This window comes from Hemicordylus capensis, chromosome 14 (genome assembly GCF_027244095.1).
Source record: "Hemicordylus capensis ecotype Gifberg chromosome 14, rHemCap1.1.pri, whole genome shotgun sequence".
NCBI lineage: Eukaryota > Metazoa > Chordata > Lepidosauria > Squamata > Cordylidae > Hemicordylus > Hemicordylus capensis.
In genome coordinates, this window is record NC_069670.1 from 13,957,953 (window position 1) to 13,975,105 (window position 17,153).

The following is a 17,153-nucleotide window of genomic DNA, read 5'->3' on the forward strand; positions in this document are numbered from 1 at the left end:
ACCAGTCAGTGGGGACAGTACTGAGCTAGATGGACTAAGGGCCTGACGCGATAAAGCAGGAGTCCATGCCTACACTGACTGGCAGCAGGGTCTATGCCTACACTGACTGGCAGCAGCTCTCCAAGGCTTCAAGCAGGGGTTTTGCCCAGTCTGATCTAAAGACGCTGCCAGGGTTTGGACCTGGGACTGTCTGCAAGTATGCAGATGCTCTTCCACTGAGCTATGGTTCCATCCTTGAAAGGGAATATCTCACAGCAGACAGCGCTCGCATCCAGTCACCCATTCAGATGCAAACCAAGGCAAACCCTGCTTAGCAAAGGGGGGGCAATTCATACTTGTCACCGCAAGACTGGCTCAGCTAGTAGGGAGCCTTGACCATTCTAAGCCAGAGAGGAGTCCCTAACAACTGATCTCTGCACAAGCACATGCAGGATGCCCTTTGCACTATTCTGGGCAAGCCAAGACGTACCTGTGTTCTGCATGGACTCGTCACCCTGGAAGGGACATTCGCTCAAAGCTCCTACCCTGCTCATAGACCCTCCGAGGATCAGCTTCAGCGATTCCATGAAGCCCTAACATAGGAAACAGGAGAGAAGCACAAGTCGAACCTCCATGTGCAGAAGCAGTCTGCCTGTGAATACCCATTGCTGAGGGCAATGACAAGGGAGAGCTTTTTTAAGGTATCTTTATCCTTAAAGAAAGTAAGGTATTCTACGATTCCAAGCCACATAGGGCCCTAAAACGAATGACCAGCACTTTGAATTGTGGTCACAGACAAATCAGGACCCAGTGCAGATGATGCCAGAAGGGAGTCCTATGTTCCCTGTTAACTAGCTGCTGCCATCTGAACTGAAGCTTCCAAACAGTCTTCAAGGGCAGCCCCATGGAGCATTTGTTGCAGTAGTCCAGTCTCGACGTGCTCAAGGGATGGGTGCTGGTGGACAGCTCTGCTTCCTTCAGAAAAGGGCGTGCGAGCCGAATCACATGACCTGGGGGCCAACAGGATCCCTGCTAGCCCTATATAAGAACTGCTCAGCGCTTCGCTCCACAGTCTGTGTTTCTCTCCTTAGAAGATGCTGAACAGACTCTCATGCTGCCCTCCTCACAGTCTGCTCTGGAACCCGAACTCAAGCCCTTCCTCGACCATTCCACACACCTCTGACCCTCGGATCCTTCCTTATTCATCTGCTCTGGAAGCTTGAACCTCCAGGCTGTCAAAACTACTACGACCAGTACATGACTCATATACTGCTTTTCAACCAAGTGCTCAAAGCGGTTTACCTAATAATAATAATAATAATAATAATAATAATGATAATAATAATACAAACTGCTTCTCTGTCCACAAAGGGCCCACAATCCAAAAGAGACAGATCCTCGATATGAATACAGATACAAATACTATATATATATTTATATACCGCTTTTCAACACAAGTTCCCAAACTTGTGTCGGGGTTGGAGAAGGCCAGTCGCTCTCCGCCTACTAAACGTAAGAGAATCTCAAGGCGCCTCTTTGCCCGGTTAGCTGAGGGGGATCGACAAAAAGGCGACTGCTTCTGTCGCTTTTGAATTGAGATGCCTGCCACCGATGGCCCTTTGGGCAACTGGTCAGCCCACGCCAGAACCGCCTGGCGAAACTGTTCGGCCCAGGCCGCACACTGACGTGGCCGTCCAAGGGCACGGGAAGTATTTCCCCTCACCTGAATGCGGAGATACGCCTTCTGTCCTGTCCGCACCTCCACGGCCTCCAGCTGGTCCAGGTCGAGGGACGCCATCGCCGGCAGCCCCGCATTGGAGTCCACCAGCTTGCAGTCTACATACAGCTCGGCGGCCAGGGTGCTCCCTTGCAGGCCGCTCAGCCGCAGGAGGACGGTGTGGGTGCGGCCATCCGCCAGGTTGGCGTTCTGCAGGTTCACCGAATGCAGCTTGCCGTCCGCCCGCAGGTACCGGAGGAGGACTGCAAAAGGGGTGAGCGAAGGAGGAAAGGAGGGAAAAGGTCAGGCGGGCTGGTCAGCATCAAGACTGGTTTTGCTGTGGTTCTGCGGGAGCACGGAATAGACACGTAAAAGGTTCTGCGGAAACGTGGAATAAGGACAGAAAAGGTTCTGCCGGGTGGTGGTGGAATAAGTGCAATAAAGGTTCTCCAGGAGCATGGAATAGGAGCAGAAAAGGGGGCAAAATAAGCGCAGAAAATAAGCGCAGAATAAGTTTTGCGGGGGCAGAATAAGCACAGAAAAGGTTCTGCGGGAGCGCGGAATAGGAGCAGAAAGGGTTCTGCGGGAGCGCGGAATAGGAGCAGAAGAGATTCTGCAGAGGGCAGAATAGGAGCAGAAAAGGTTCTGCAGGAGCGGAATAAGAACAGAAAAGGTTCTGTGTGGAGCGGAATAGGAGCAGAAAAGGTTCTGCAGGGAGCCGAATGAGCACAGAACAGGCCAATGCTTCTGCAGCACTTTGCGTTGAGAACGAATGGAGGCTCTGGGAAGCCTCGGTCCGCACCTTTATTGGTCTTGCCGACGACGGAGGCCTCGAACCAACGCGTGTTGTCCTTTCTGTAATGCAGGCCGAAGAGCACCCCTCCTTGCTTGGGGGGCAGGCGGAAGGTGGAGAGCAAGTAGAGGTTGCTGACCACGAGCAGCTCCGTCCGGATCTTGCTGGCCACGCTGCTCATGTGTCGGGCTTCTGTCACTGTCAGCAGGTCAATTACTGGTGGAGGAAACAAGAAAGTTTAAACGAGGGATGGACAACAGCCGCGAGCCGCCAACAGCGAAATGCAAGCCATAAGCAGACTAGCAAAACACCCTCCGCTTATGTGGTTCTTGAACAAGGAACTTGCCGCCCAAGATGCAACAATGGCCACCAGTTTAGATGGTTTTAAAAGGGGACCGGACACATCCGGGGAGGGACAAGGAGGAAAGGACCACCAGCAGCTATTGATCGTAACAACTAATGGAACCTCCATCTTCAGAAGCAGTCTACCCCTGAATACCAGGTGCAAGCGGCCAGGCCTTGGAACACAGAAAGCTGCCTTATACAGAGTCAGACCACCGGTCCCTGTAACTCAGGATGGTCTACACTGACTGGCGGCGGCAGCTCTCCAAGGTTTCGGGCAGGAATCTCTCCCAGCCCGACTTGGAGATGCTGCCAGGGACTGAACCCGGCTCCTTCTGAATGCAAAGCAGATGCTCTCATCGGAGGCCCCTCAGTTTGGTCCACACGCCCTAATTTGGAAAACGAGGGACTGAAAGCGGCCTCCTGTTGACCAGAAGGGGTTTCACAGGCCGCCCCACTTCACAACACACACAGAAGCCTCTGGCTCTCCAGCGGCCTCTGTGGTCTCCCTCCAGGTGAGAGAGGGGGGACATCTCTCCGCAGGACCTCCCAGAGACTGGACGTCCTTGCTGATAAGGCCCCACCTGGACCAGGGCGTCTGGGACTCGGGATCCTGGCGTGGGTGGGGAGGCACAGCCTGCCCAGAGAGATGGGTACACACAGAGTGTTCTCCACCAGGAATCCTTCCCACACGGTCAACACGGTGGCGCATATTTTGGACAACCAGCCCGGGAAAGGAATGTGACAGCCTACCACGAAAGTGGCCACTTGGCCGGTTCTGGAGTCTGGCTGCTAGTCCGAGGAACACAGGAACCAGCCACACACAGTTAGGTCTTGTTAGGCAGGGAGGCTGGGGGTGCGGTTCCTCACCTCGACTTTGCTGCACCTTGCCTGCGCAGCAGCCTGGGCGAGCCACAAAGGCTGCATTGCTCAGGATCCAGGTGGGGCGTGTCACTGCAAGCAGAAATCTAGCACACAGAGTTGTCTGCAACCAAGTCAGACCATGGGTCCCTCCAGCTCCGGGGAACCTAAGGAGCTGCCACCTACTGAGTCAGACCCTTGGTCCAGCTAGCTCAGTATTGCCCACACTGGCTGGCAGTGGCTCTCCCAAGTTTTCAGGCAGGCCTCTTGCCCAGCCCTACCGGGAGATGCTTGCCAGGGATGGAACCTGGGGCCTTCGGAAGTGCCATAACCGCTGGAGGCTGAAGTCGTGGGCCCCCGCAATGGTTGAGTCTGATTGGCAGAATGCCAACAATTCTATAGTTAAGCCCCACAAGCCGCCCTGCCTCCTCGCTGCCTAGGCTGCAATAATTTGCCATCAATGTGTACAGTACTGGACAAAATGCTCAAAGTGTTGGAAGCAACAGACGCAAAGCAGTTCTGCTGTTTGGTCTTGTCTGCTTCTGTGTGCCCAGTTTCTTTCCTTCTGGGCTCCAGAAGCAATGCAAGACGCTGCCCTTTTCTTACATGTTGGTTGCTTGGCATGCAAATAGGCCTGAGGTGAGGGTGGGGATTGGCAGAAAGGTTCCCAGTGTCGCAAGGGCAGGGATTTTCAGCAGTTTCCAGGCAGGCATCAAGCTCATGAAAACGGGGGGAAAAGCCCGGCTGAAGCAGACCAGAGGCCCATCTGATTCAGCACCCGGTTCCCCACAACGGCACACCGCATGCCCCTGGACAGTTCACAACCAGTGCACGAGAGCAACTGTCTTTCCCTCTTGTTTGCCCCAGCACCCGGTACATGGAGATATACTAACTCTATACTTGGAGGATCCATTTAGCTATGATTAGAGCACCATTAGAAAACCCCTGCTGGATCAGAGCATTAGTCAACATCCTGCTTCCTACCATAACCAGCCAGAGGCTTCTGGGAAGCCCAAAGGCAAAGCATTCACTATTGCTACCCAGCAACTGGAATCCAGAGGCAGACTGCCTCGGAACCTGGAGGTTCTATTCCTCACCCCGGCTATCAACCTGTCCTAAACACAGCCCTGTGGTCCAAACGAGAGGTCCATCTAACCCCGGCACCAACCAGATGCTTCTGGGATGAGCAACCAGTCCGCCACCATACGCCTCTAAGAAACTGCTGCTCAGATAGACTGCCTCTCAACTTGGGGGTCCTGCTCGGCAGCACTAATCCTGCCTCCACAAATCGGTGTCATTCCCCTTTTGAAACTGTCTGCCCTCCGGAAGCACCAGGCTCTTAAAACACCCGGAGACTGAGATGCCGGGGCAGGATGCAGAGGAGCGGAGCACGGCTGGGGTTGAGGGATGCTGGAGAAGACCCCACTCCCAAGCAGTCGAGGAGCCTCCCCATCATTGTACCAGACTCCCCCCAAAAGTGGCTTTCCTCCCCTCACAAGAAAGAGTGGGGCGCTCCTCTCCCCTTCCCCGCCCCCCTTGTGGCTGGCTGGCCGACCCCAGACTTTCCCCGCGCGCGCGCGCGCGCGGAGGGGGGGGGCATCATCCTGGGCGCTGCTGAGCAGACGTGGCCCCTTCGGGATGGTGGTGCGCGCCGGGAGCGCTCCGGGGGTTTCTCTTCGCCGGGGGAGGCGGCGGCTGTGGCAGGCAGCGAGCGGGGGCAGCCGGTGAGGGCGGCTCGGGGGTGCCCGGGCGGGGGTCTCCTCCGCCGCCTCCCCGCGCTTACCTTGCAGCTCCTGCCTGGCCGCGCCGGCTGCGCCCAGCAGCAGGAGGAGAAGGCGCAGGGCGCTGGGGCTTCTTCGGAGGAGACCGAGACCCCACCGCTCCATCGCGGCGGCGGCGGCTGCTTCCCGCTGGGGCGCCGAGGAAGGGGCGGCGCTGCTGGGACAAAGGGCAGCGGCGGCGGTGGTGGCGGCGCCCGGCTTCGCTTTGAACGGCGCGGCCAGAGCCCGGCTGCCTCCGCCCGCGGCCCTCCCCTCGCCTCGCCTCGCCTCGCCAGCAGCGGGACCGGCCAGAGCGCGGCTGCCTGCCCAGGCTGGGCGGCGCAGGGAGGGGGCGGCCCGAGGAGGACGGGCAGGAGCAGGACAGAGGACGCCCACTGCTCCGGCCAAGGGGGCACCCCACGGCCCGCGCGCACTCGGGCCACGTGCCCGAGCGCTCGCCGGGCACGGGGCTGCTGCTGCTGCAGCTGCTGCTGCTGGAGCATCCCTTGCTCCACTGGCCGGGAGAAGGGAGAGGTGCGCGGGGGAAGGAATGCCCAGTCAGGGAGGGCAGAACAGGGGGCATCGGAAGCAGCTCCTGCTGCTGCTGCCTACCGAGTCCGTCCCCTCCGGGTCTGCCTGGCGCAGGATTGAGGACACAGGCTGGCAGCCACTCTCCAAGGTTTCAGGCAGGGGTCTTTCTGAGCCCTGCCGGGAGAGAAGCTGCCAGGGAGTGGAACCTGGGACCTTCCTTCTGCACGCAAAGCAGATGCTGCTCGGCCACTGTCAGACCGTCGATCCATCTAGCTCAGGACTGTTGACACTGACTGGCAGCAGCCTCTCCAAAGTAGGAGGTGTGTGTGGGGGGGTCTTTCCCAGCCCTACGGGGAGATGCTGCCAGGGATCGAACCCAGCACCTTCTCCTTGAAAAACTGAGAAACATGGGAAGCTGCCTTGTACTAAGTCAGACCCTTGGTCCACCTAGCTCAGTACTGCCTACACGGACTGGCAGCAGCTCTCCAAGGTCTCAGGCAGGAGTCCTTCCCAGTCCTACCTGGAGATGCTGCCAGGGACTGAACTTGGGACTCCCTGTGTGAAAAGCCACTGAGCTACGGGGCCCACACACCGTGAGGGGGAATATCGTAGAGCAGGCAGCGGTCCTAGGTTGCCACACATCCAAATATAAACCAAGGAAAACCCTGCTTAGCAAAGAGGACAATCCATACCTTGCTGCCATAAGACCAGCAGGGTGGTGCCCATGGTAGCAGGGCTGTGCATTGGAAGCTGCCATATACTGAGTCAGACCAATCGTCTATCCAGCTCAGTATTGTCTTCACAGACTGGCAGTGGCTTCTCCAAGGTTGCAGGCAGGAATTTCTCTCCGCCCTATCTTTGTTGATGTATGATGTACAAACAACCACTTTGTATATAATTGTGCTTTGGCAACATACTGTATGCTTTGGTAGTTTGTTGGTTCAATAAAAAAAATCTTGTCCTATTAAAAAAAAAATCTTCTCCTATCTTGGAGATGCTGCCAGGGAGGGGACATGGAACTCTTCCTAGAGGGGCTCCATCCCCCAAGGGGAATATCTTACAGTGCTCATACCTCTAGTCTCCCATTCAGATGCAAACCAGGGCAGACCCTGCTTAGCTAGGGGAACAAGTCATGCTTGCTACCACAAGACCAACGTCCAGCTCTCCTCTCCTGGGGAGGGATCTGGCACTTGCTGCTCTCTGCACCTACTCCCGAGGTGACCCCCCCCCCCCCTGCTTGCTACAGGGTTTCACTAGACTTCGGGCAGCTGTAGGAGGCCGCCTATCCCTTTAAGACTGGCACGGAAGGGAGGATTTCCATCCAGTGGGGCTCCCCCCCCTCCTTTCCCATCAAAGGGATGTAATAAGGGGAGAAGCAGCCGTGGGTGGAATTTTCCGTCCTGGATTACTCTTAAAGAAGGGACAGTTCAACCCAACTCCCAGTTTCCAGGAACGGCCAACCAGGAAAGCTACATGAAGGCCAAACCAAAAGGGAAACAAGCACACACACACACACTTTTTTTTTTAAATCCTCTCTATATTGCGTCCCTCAAGTTCTGGTGCTCAGGAGTAGACTGCACCTGGACATGGGGTTTCCATTACTATCCAGCAGGGCCACTGATGTCAGGAGACCTCCCTGCTGAACCCCACTAGGATTGGCAGCCCTGCTTCCAACAGCAGCGGGCTAGCGAAACCCACCAGAAGGGCAGCAGCCCTCCTTTTGGGCTGTGTTCCCTGGTGCCGCCCGGTGTGCACAGGTAGACTGCCTCTTGACAGGGAGGCTCCATCCTTGACCCCTGCAGTTCACGGCTACTGATGGAGCAGTTCACTGTCAATGTAGCTCATTCTTCATTTAAATGCTCCTCCTGGACCAAACTAAAAGTCCAGCATCCTAGGAATATAGAGATATAGGAAGCTGCTTCATACAGAGTCAGGCCTCTGGTCCCTGTAGCTCAGGACTGTCAACTCTGACTGGCAGCCGCTTCTCCAAGGTTTCGGGCAGGAGTCTCTCCCTGCCCTACCTGGAGATGCTTCCAGGGACTGAACCGGGGACCTTCTGCATACGAAGAAAGCAGAAGCAATAACCCTCCCACCAATAACCCTCCCTGGCCTGGTTCTCTCTATTTGGATGTTCCCAACAACAGCCAGCCAGAGGTTTCTGAGAAATCCACCAGCAAGACATGAAGGCCACAACCGCCACACAATTATTTGTCCCCCAGCCGCCGGTATTCAAAGGTAGACTGCCTCTGAGCAGAAAGGTTCCATATCAGCAGCCCGCAGAATACAGGCACTCTGAATTATTTGATCTGGAATAACCACTGCCTCCAGGATTAATCATTCACAGCCACTGACAGACGGGCAGCTGTTCAACTTTGGCCTTCCTGCAGCTGTTGGACTACAGCTCCCATCACCCCTGATTATTGGCCACGGTGGCTATGGACGATGGGAGCTGTAGTCCAAAGAACAGCCAGAGGACCAAGGTTGTACAGCACAACACTAAGACCACAACTTTACATGCGCTAAAGGGAGGGGAGGGACACATCCTCTCTTTTACCCTCACCAAAAGAGAGAGTGACATAACATACAAATACGACAAATATTTCTACATACCGCTTTTCAACCAAAGTTCCCAAAGTGGTTTACGTAGATAAAAATAAATGGATGAAATGGCTCCCTGTCCTCAGAGGGCTCACCATCTTAAAAAGTAACACAAGATAGACACCAGCCACAGCCACTGGAGAGATGCTGTGCTGGGGACGGAGAGGGCCAGTTGCTCTCCCCCTGCTCAAGAAAGAGAATCACCTCTTCTAAAAAGGTACCTCTTTGCTCAGTTAGCAGGGGACCAACCGCGAACTTAAGGGGACTAAGTATAACATAACTTGCTTGCTTTATTTATTTATTTCATTTCTATCCTTGCTCTTCCTCCGAGGAGCTCAGAGCAGTGTACATGGTTATCTTTATCCTCACAACAACCCTGTGAAGTAGATTAGGCTGAGAGAGACATGACTGGCCCAGAGTCACCCAGTGAGTTTCATGGTTGAATGGGGATTCAAATTCAGATCTTCCTGGTCCTAGTCCTAACCACTACGCTATGCTGGCTCTCTTAAGGGATAAAACTTTAGGATAAAAGAACCGGATCCGACCATGGATTCATCCAGGTCAGCACCCTGTTTCCCTTCATGGCAGCCAGCCAGATGCCTTCCGGAAGCCCCACACTCAGGACACCAAGGAAGCAGCCCTTCCCTCTCATTTCTCCCCGGCACCTGTTGTCTACCCGAGGTAGACTGCCCCTCGACATGGAGGTTCAACTAAGTGATCATGGCAAATACCCGAGGATAGCTTTCCCCTCCCTGAACCCACTTCAGGGCCTGGCCCTAGCACCCCAAAGTGGCACTGAGCCCAAGGGCCGGCTCTGTGGCCCCACCCACTGCCCCTTCTGTGCCCCCTAAGCCTTTGCTCCTGGAGCTGGAGCCACGCTTCCCTGGATCTCCGGGCTCTTGGCCATCACAGAGCTTCCAGGATGACCTCATTGTTTTCTTCCAAGATGTGGGTCGGCTGCTGGGAGCTGGAAGGGTTTTTCTTTGCTGCGGTCTGGCTCGATTCCCGCTCTCCACCCAGCGGCTGCACACACAGGGCCCTAATTTGGGGCTGCCGTGAAGTGACAGGGGAAATCCCTTTCAGTTTGCAGGGCGGAGGGGAGGGAAAGGGGATAAGCTTCCTGGGAAGAACTCTGCCCGTTTGCTGTGGCCAAAGCAAGTAAGAAACCGGCGGGAGCATTGCTAGATTGGACAAGAAGTGAAAACGAGCCTCTCTGTCCCGCCACCTTCTCCTCCCTCCCTCTGCCCATATTACAGTTTTATCCTGAACTTTTAAAATGAGGGCAGGATTAAAAAGGGCCCCTACGCTCGCTCCTTCAGGTGGGAAGGGGGAGGAGAGGAGTGTCAGGCAGCATCCCTCCCTCCTCCTCCTCCTCACCTGACTGGCGCTCAGCGACATTGCCCTGGCTGTGGGCTCTATCAGGCTGAGGGAGAGGTGGGCTGAACCTGAGCACTAACCCCAGCCAGCCATGAGGAGAGGGAGGGAGGGATGCTGCCTGGCACTCCCCCTCTCCCCAGAGAGGACTTGTCTTGCTTGAACCTGAGACCAAACAGCTCAGGAGCCAAGAGCATGCCAGTGAGTCCGGAGATGTGAGAGGGGAGAGCAAAGAGTAACCTACTGCCGAGCCAGCAGGGGCCCCTCCCTCAGGGGCCCAGGGCCCTCCATCCACCCACACATACATGCACACTCATTAACACGGGGCACGACCCACCGGAAAGTTCTTGCACGCACATCCCTTAAGCAGACCCCTTTCATTCCCATGGGGCTGGCCCCCAAGATCTCAGAAGAACCTAAGCAGAGCTCTGTCAGATCCAACCAGAAGTCCATCTAGCTCAACATCCAGTTTCCAGCAGCAGACTACGACTACCACGACATTTATATACTGCTTGTCAACTGTTCTCCAAGCGGTTAACACAGAAAGATAAATAATAAATAAGACAAGTAAGACCGGCAAATGCCTCCACAGAGACCACCAGTGGGGCAGGAAGGCAATAGCTGCCCTCCCTTCTTTGGAGGTAGACTGCTTTTGTACCTGGAGGCTCCATTTAGCTATGCAACTCCCTATCCCCCAGGTAGCCACCACCATAGCATGTGGCAGAACTGGCTACCAATTAGTTCCCCAGCAAAATAAAGGGCAAAAATAATGTATCGGCTTGTATTACCTATAAAAGCCGGAAATGGCTTGAACCTAGGGTATTTGAGAGAGCGCCTTCTTCTTCACGAACCCCAAACCAGGCCTTTTCTGGAGTTGTCCCAGGGCTCTGGAACACACTCCCCAATGAATTCAGAACCTCCCCATCTCTGGCTGTTCTTCAGCAACTTTTGAAAACGCACCTATTTCATCAGGCTTTCCGTTTACGATGTTTAAAGTGTTACTGACGGTGATTTTTAATCCGTTTTTAGGTTTTACCTGCCGTTGGGTTTCAATCGTAAACTGCCCAGAGATTTTATCTGGGGCGGTATATATAAATACGGTCAATACATCCATAAACATCTCGGGCCGCTTGGGAAGCGCTCTTGTGGACTAGCAACCTGCGAGGCTCCGTTTGGAGACGCTCGATCTGAAGGCTTGGGAGCCATGGCGGGCTACCAGTATCTGCTTTCGAGGCGACACAGCCACAGATCCGCCACGGATCGGCTGCAGCTTTACGTGGATTTGAGAGGCAGCTGCCGGCCGGCCGGGGAGGACTAACCAGACCTTCCCTCCCTGCAAAATTGGCAAGGAAGGCCAGGCCGGGCCCAACTCTGTTTATGCTTTGTTTCCCCGGTCGCCATAGCAACGGGCCGGCTTGCATCCAGGTGGGCCTTGCTGCCGCTTCGGGTTTTGGCTCCTGCGGTCGGGCAGGGCCCCAGCCCAGGCTGTCACGAAAAGGGCTCCCTTGCCCGTGGGGGGGGGAGCGGGGGGGGGGCTCTCTGGGTTTCCCCAAAATGACAGAGCCGGGCCGTCTTTCCCGGGCTTTGTTGTCTTTCCATGGCCACCGCCCCGGAGAGCGCATGGCGCTGGTTAGGTTCGGCTCCAAGCATCACGGCCTCCTCAAAACATGCAGCATCTGGCAAGGGGGGCACATCTGGAAAAGGGGGGAGGGGAGCAGGGGAGGGGGCTGCTGGAAGCATTTAGGGCAGGCCTGCTCAATTTACCCCCCCCAGCTGTTTTTGGACTGCAACTCCCATCATCCCCAGCCACGGCAGCCAAGAGCCAGGGATTGTGGGAGTTGTAGGCCAACATCTGCTGGAAGGCCGAAGTTGAGCAGGCCTGATTTAGGGTGTCCCCACAAGTGTCTTGAAAATCCATTTAATGACCCGCCTCACCAGAAGAGGAGAGGAGCCTTGCGGGACCGGACCAAGGATTCAGCAGCCCAACCAGGGACATAAGAAGCTGCCGCATACTGAGTCAGACCCTTGGCCCATCAAGCTCAGCAAGGTCTGCTCTGACTGGCAGCCGCTCTGGTTTCAGGCAGGAGTCTTTCCCAGCCCTACCTGGAAATGCTGCCAGGGATTGAACCTGGAACCTCCTGCAAAGCAGATGCTCCTCCACTGCACTATAGCCTGACCCACCCACCAGATTATTCTGGGGAAGCACATCAGGAAGGCATGAAAATTATCCTTCCTTGCTATTCCCAGTATCTGTTATGCAGAAGTAGATTGCTTCTACACATGAAGATTCAATTCGGCTGCTGGTCAAGCTACCCTCCTCCATGAATTTATCTGACTCCATGGGGAAAGCCCTCAAAACCAGGGGCTATGTACACGTCTGGTGGCAGCCAGTTCCATATTTAATTTCTTTCTTCCGCCTGTCCTGCATCTGGTGGCAGTGAGTTCCAGAGGTGAATTTTGCACTGGGGAAATAAATCCTTTCTTTCAACTATCCTAAATAAGTTTCATTGGAATAATAGCTCTGATTTCTGGCATTATGGGAGGAAAAGGAGGGAGGAAATGAATAAAGATATTTATAGAGTCATTTGTGAAAACATGGCAGGGTGGAGGGGGGACCTAATTTGGGATGGCTGGTCTACATGGCAACCGGGGAATTGCACCAGAACATTAAAAAAAAAAATTCCATTCCAGTTCAGATTCAAGACTAAGCATGTAATACTCAGGAAGCTTCTCTGGGGAAATTAATCTGGATATCCCGATGCTCAGTGCAGGAAGCCAGCCCGGCTAGACAGCGGGTACCGAGTGATGAAATGGGAAGGAGGAGTCCTCTCTGCACCGGGGCCTGGAATTTTGTTGGGCCAATTCTTTTCCAGAAAGCCAGTGTGGCCCTTAAGAGTGCCAAACTACAACTAGGAAACCGCCTAATCCCGAGTCAGACCCTTCATCCATCCAGCTCAGTCTTGCCTACTCTGACCGGCAGCAGCTCTCCAAGGTTTCAGGCAGGGAGACTGAACTAGGGGCCCTTCTGCAGGCAAAGCAGATGCTCTGCCCCTGAGCTACGGGCCCCCTCCCCTAAAGGGAATATCTTTACAGTGCTCACACATGTACCCTTTGGCCTGAACCAGCAGGGTCCACCAGATGCCTCTGGCCCAACCTGGGAAACAAACTGTCCTCTCTTCCTCCAGGAAGGCTCTGTTTCCCAAGTGGCCATCACATCTTGTGGCTATGAGTTCCATCTGCTCCTTGGGCGTTGCGCGGCCAAGCTCTTCCTTGTGCCTGTCCGGTTTGCCAACCAGTTTTGCCAGGCGGTCCTGAAGTTTAGTTTGAGGAGGGAGGGAGGAAAATCTCTGCACGCCTTCTTCCTCAGCCTCTCTCGTGTTCCCCGTTTATACAAGCTCTCCACCGGCTCCCAAAGCCGCAGCTGGAAAGACGCACAATTCCATGACCTTGTTCGTGCCGCCTGGGATGGCTCTTCTCGGGGGCCCGCTGCCACCGTGCGGGTGATTTGGCCGCCACGCTCAGGCTCCTGGCAGCGTCTGTCAGACAGAAGCTCTTTCCCCAACCTCAGCGGCTGGCCCAGACGGGGTGACGTCAGTTCTCCGGGCCTGCCAAACTCCACGGAGGAATGCTTCCCTGCCCCAAGCCCCCTGTGCCCCCCTGCTAGCCGGGTGTGTCTTTGCCACCTTCAGAAACAGTGGGGCTGACCCATTTATCTTGGCCTCCAGGAGCGTTATATGGGATCCATTGAAGAAAAGGGGAAAAAAAGATTTTGGAACCTAGATCTAAAAAAGATTTTGGAACCTGGATTTTAGTGCCATGCGCGCTCTGGGGGGCCGGAAACATGCAGGTATCCTCTTGTGGGGTGCGGGGGGGGGGAGGCATGGGGACTCCAGACTTCTTGGGTCCAGGATCCTAAATGGAAAGTGCAGCCTCTCGCTCCTAAGGAAGGGTGGTAGCAAGAACGAGCTGGAATTATTCTGTAGTAAGAGACTGAAGCGAGATCATCCGGTTCATTTTGTTATTGGGCATATGTATCTGGTTACTGCGCAAAATGCACTTTATGCTAAGCGGATTGACAGGAACAGAGGAAGCTGTCTTCTACTGAGTCAGACTCTGGGTCCATCTGCGCTTTCCAGATTGCACACGACAACAGCGCCACCATGTGTCCGTTAAGCGTGTGCTTCTGTACTGCCTGTGTTTCGACACCGCGGTCCTTGCGCGGTCAGCAAGGTGCCATTCACATTTCCGATGCCGCCTTTCGGGTTTTATCCTTGCGTCGCGGTACGACAACGTCGTCTTTAAAAAGCCGTATTTTCCCGTTGCAGGAGGTTTGCGCAAGCGAGAAAAGACTGCACCCCCTGCGGGTGGCTTTGCGCAACACCCTTTATTTATGGTTTCACGACGATCCGGCCAAACCAAAGTATACTACTGCGGAACTGCAGGTAATCAGGAAAGCGCCCTGGCTCAGAACGCTCAACACTGACTGGCAGCAGCTCTCCAAGATTACAGGCGGGGGGTTCTCCCAGCCCTACCTGGAGATGCTGCCGGCAATTGAACCTGGGATGTTCTGCAATACCGCTGAGCAATGGCCCCGTCCACAAACATAGGAAGCTGCCGTATACTGAGACAGAGCACTGCTCCATATAACTCAGTATTGTCAGCACTGACTGGCAGCAGCTCTCCAGAATTTCAGGCTGGAGTCTTTCCCAGGCCTACCTAGAGATGCCGAGGATTGAACCTGGGGCCTTCTGCATGCAAAGAAGATGCTCTTCCATTGAACTACGGTTCCCATCTAACCTGGGGGATTCAGAGTAGCCTTGCCATGTCCCCCAGGATTTAGGGTAGCCCTCGGATTTTGGCTCCTCCCCCAGCTGCTAAATTCCACTCGGATTTGCACAGATTTCAAATGTGCTGCCCGGATTTTTCTCTGGATCCGGTCACGTGGGAGGGCAGAGAAGGAGGGGAAAAGTATACAAATCTGCCAAACAAATAAATAAAAGAAGATGCCCATTAGATGTCGCAAAATTTGCGCAATATGCGAATTAGGCCACCCGGATTTGGGAAGCTTGGATATCAGGGCAACCCTGATTCAGAGCTGGCGGAACAACTGCGCCCAGCGCTTCCTCATTCAGGATGCTGAGTCCCTGGAGGGAGATCTCGAAGGCTCTCTCGCTCCTAAGCCCTGTGCTGATCAACCGTTTTCATCAATGGCCAGGAAGAGGAAGCTGGAAGGGGAGGACCCAAAGCTGGTGGGGAAAGAGACAGAATCAAAGCAAGTGCTCCGAGGAACCGCTGGAAGAGCTGGGCGTGCGTAGCCTCAGCGACAACGCACAGGCCGCAGACAGGATGCTCTTCAAAGAGAGGCTGAAACGACAAGCCAGCAGATCTAGGCGAAATATTAGGAAGACCCTCTGGCAGCTAGCGTGGACGCCGTTAGAAGGGGCTTAGGCAACTCCGTGGAGGACAGGGTGGCCGGTGGCTACTAGGCTGGAGAGCTGTAGGCCGCCTTCAGGCTCGCGGGCAGGATGTCTCAGCCTTTGGCCGTGGGCTTCCCGGAGACAGCTGGTGAGCCACGGTGGGAGACAGGACGCCGGAAAAGACAGGCCTCTGGCCTAAGCCAAGGGAGGAGTTCCACATCAAGGGCCAAGGCCCCACAGTTAGAAACATGTCCGGCCGGTTTCCAAGGGATTCCGTGGCTTTCCTGGCATGGTTTTGCCGGTTATTCCACGCTCAGCAAATAGCTTTGTAAACAAAGAGCGGTTACATAAACGCAGAACACTCTGGCATTGTCCTCTGCTCCAGGGGATCACTCTGGGGGAAACTGGAAGAGCTTTCCCGAGGACTACAAAGCAGTCCAATTGCGGGGAGAAAAACCAAGAAGGAAGCCACCCCACCCATATTTCACAGCTAAGAACAGGAGCCGGTTTTTTGTAACCTCTGTTTTCATAACCAGGCTCACTGCTGAACGGGGGGGTGGACTAGAAGGCCTCTGAGGACCCTCCCCAACTCTAAAGTGCGAAAGATGGAAATCTTTCTACATGGAGCGATGCTCTCCCAATAAAGAGTAGATCCCTACTGCAGCGGGGAAGTCACTTGCCTAGTGAGCAAGAGGTTGCCAGTTCAAATCCCCACTGGTATGTTTCCCAGACAATGGGAAACACCTCTATTGGACAGCAGCGATCTAGGAAGGATGCTGAAAGGCATCATCTCATACTGAGCGGGAGGAGGCAATGGTCAACCCTTCCTGTATTCTACCAGAGACAACCACATGGCTCTGTGGGTGCCAGGAGTCGACACAGACTCGACGGCACAACTTTACCCCATCCAATTGGCATATCGTAGTGGTTCAAGTGTCAGACTAGGCCTGGGAAGACCCGAGTTCGAATCCCCATTCAACCATGAAACCCACTGGGTGACGCTGGGCCAGTCATGTCTCTCTCCACCTAACCTACCTCACAGGGTTGCTGTGAGGATAAAAATAACCACGTACACCGCTCTGAGCTCCTCGGAGGAAGAGCAGGATAGAAATCTATAAATAAATAAATAAATAAATAAATAAATAAATAAATAAATATCTGGCTCCTGATCCCGGAAGGAATCTGCAACCGAAAGATTCCTTTTCTGAGGGTGGGTCTCCCTCGATGTGTCCAGTGGATTAACGACGGCCGTGGTCCGATGCATTCCACGGCAGACGTGCATGTAAGAGACACCAGAGCAGGGAAAGTGGCAAAGCAATTCCCAGCGGTGGTGAGCTGGACAGTACACCAAGGAAACGGAGTCATGGAGGGTTTCCCAAGCATCAGTCCTTCCACTTGAGAAACGGGACCAACCTATTCAAAACTCCGAGAACTGTGCAGACATCCACAAGTGGAGCCGCTCAGAAGCACCCCGAGCCGGAAAGCGCCGTTGGAATGGAAGCGAGTGGTTCTCAGATGAGTCCGGATCAATACGGAGGCGTTACTGGCGAGGTACACTAGAGGGCAGGGAAACACCGCCTCTTATTGAAGAGTCTGCAAGGCCAAAAGGCAGCCGAAAGCCCTCATAAGCCCTACTCCATGTGCAGATCAGCAAGAGGTTAAAAAACGACACCCATCCATCCAAACACAATCAATACGGCAAAGGAGCAGCATTAAAAATTTCCAGGAAAAGACGGGTAAATGCTAAAGACAGAGCCTACCAACCAACAAGAGTTTAAGGA

General features: G+C 54.6%; 1 protein-coding gene across 8 annotated transcripts in view; it reads right to left on the reverse strand.

Moving 5' to 3' along the window:
- Window positions 1-11,314, reverse strand: part of THBS3 (thrombospondin 3) — a 40,469-nt gene extending 29,155 nt beyond the window's left edge. For 4 of the 8 annotated variants that reach the window (XR_008312129.1, XR_008312128.1, XR_008312130.1 and 1 more), the window contains exons 1-4: window positions 10,916-11,313; window positions 2,499-2,705; window positions 1,703-1,959; window positions 470-572 (exon numbers count right to left, since the gene is read on the reverse strand). Coding sequence is in view for 4 of the 8 variants with exons in the window: in XM_053277315.1 (XP_053133290.1) it covers window positions 470-572; window positions 1,703-1,959; window positions 2,499-2,705; window positions 10,916-11,075 (727 nt within the window). In the remaining 4 variants the exon portion in view is untranslated. Of the gene's footprint in view, window positions 1-469; window positions 573-1,702; window positions 1,960-2,498; window positions 2,706-5,475; window positions 5,817-10,743; window positions 10,881-10,915 lie in introns of those variants that run through there. The other 4 variants (XR_008312131.1, XM_053277317.1, XM_053277319.1 and 1 more) reach the window with 3 other exon arrangements.
- Between the last annotated feature and the right edge of the window lie 5,839 nt (window positions 11,315-17,153).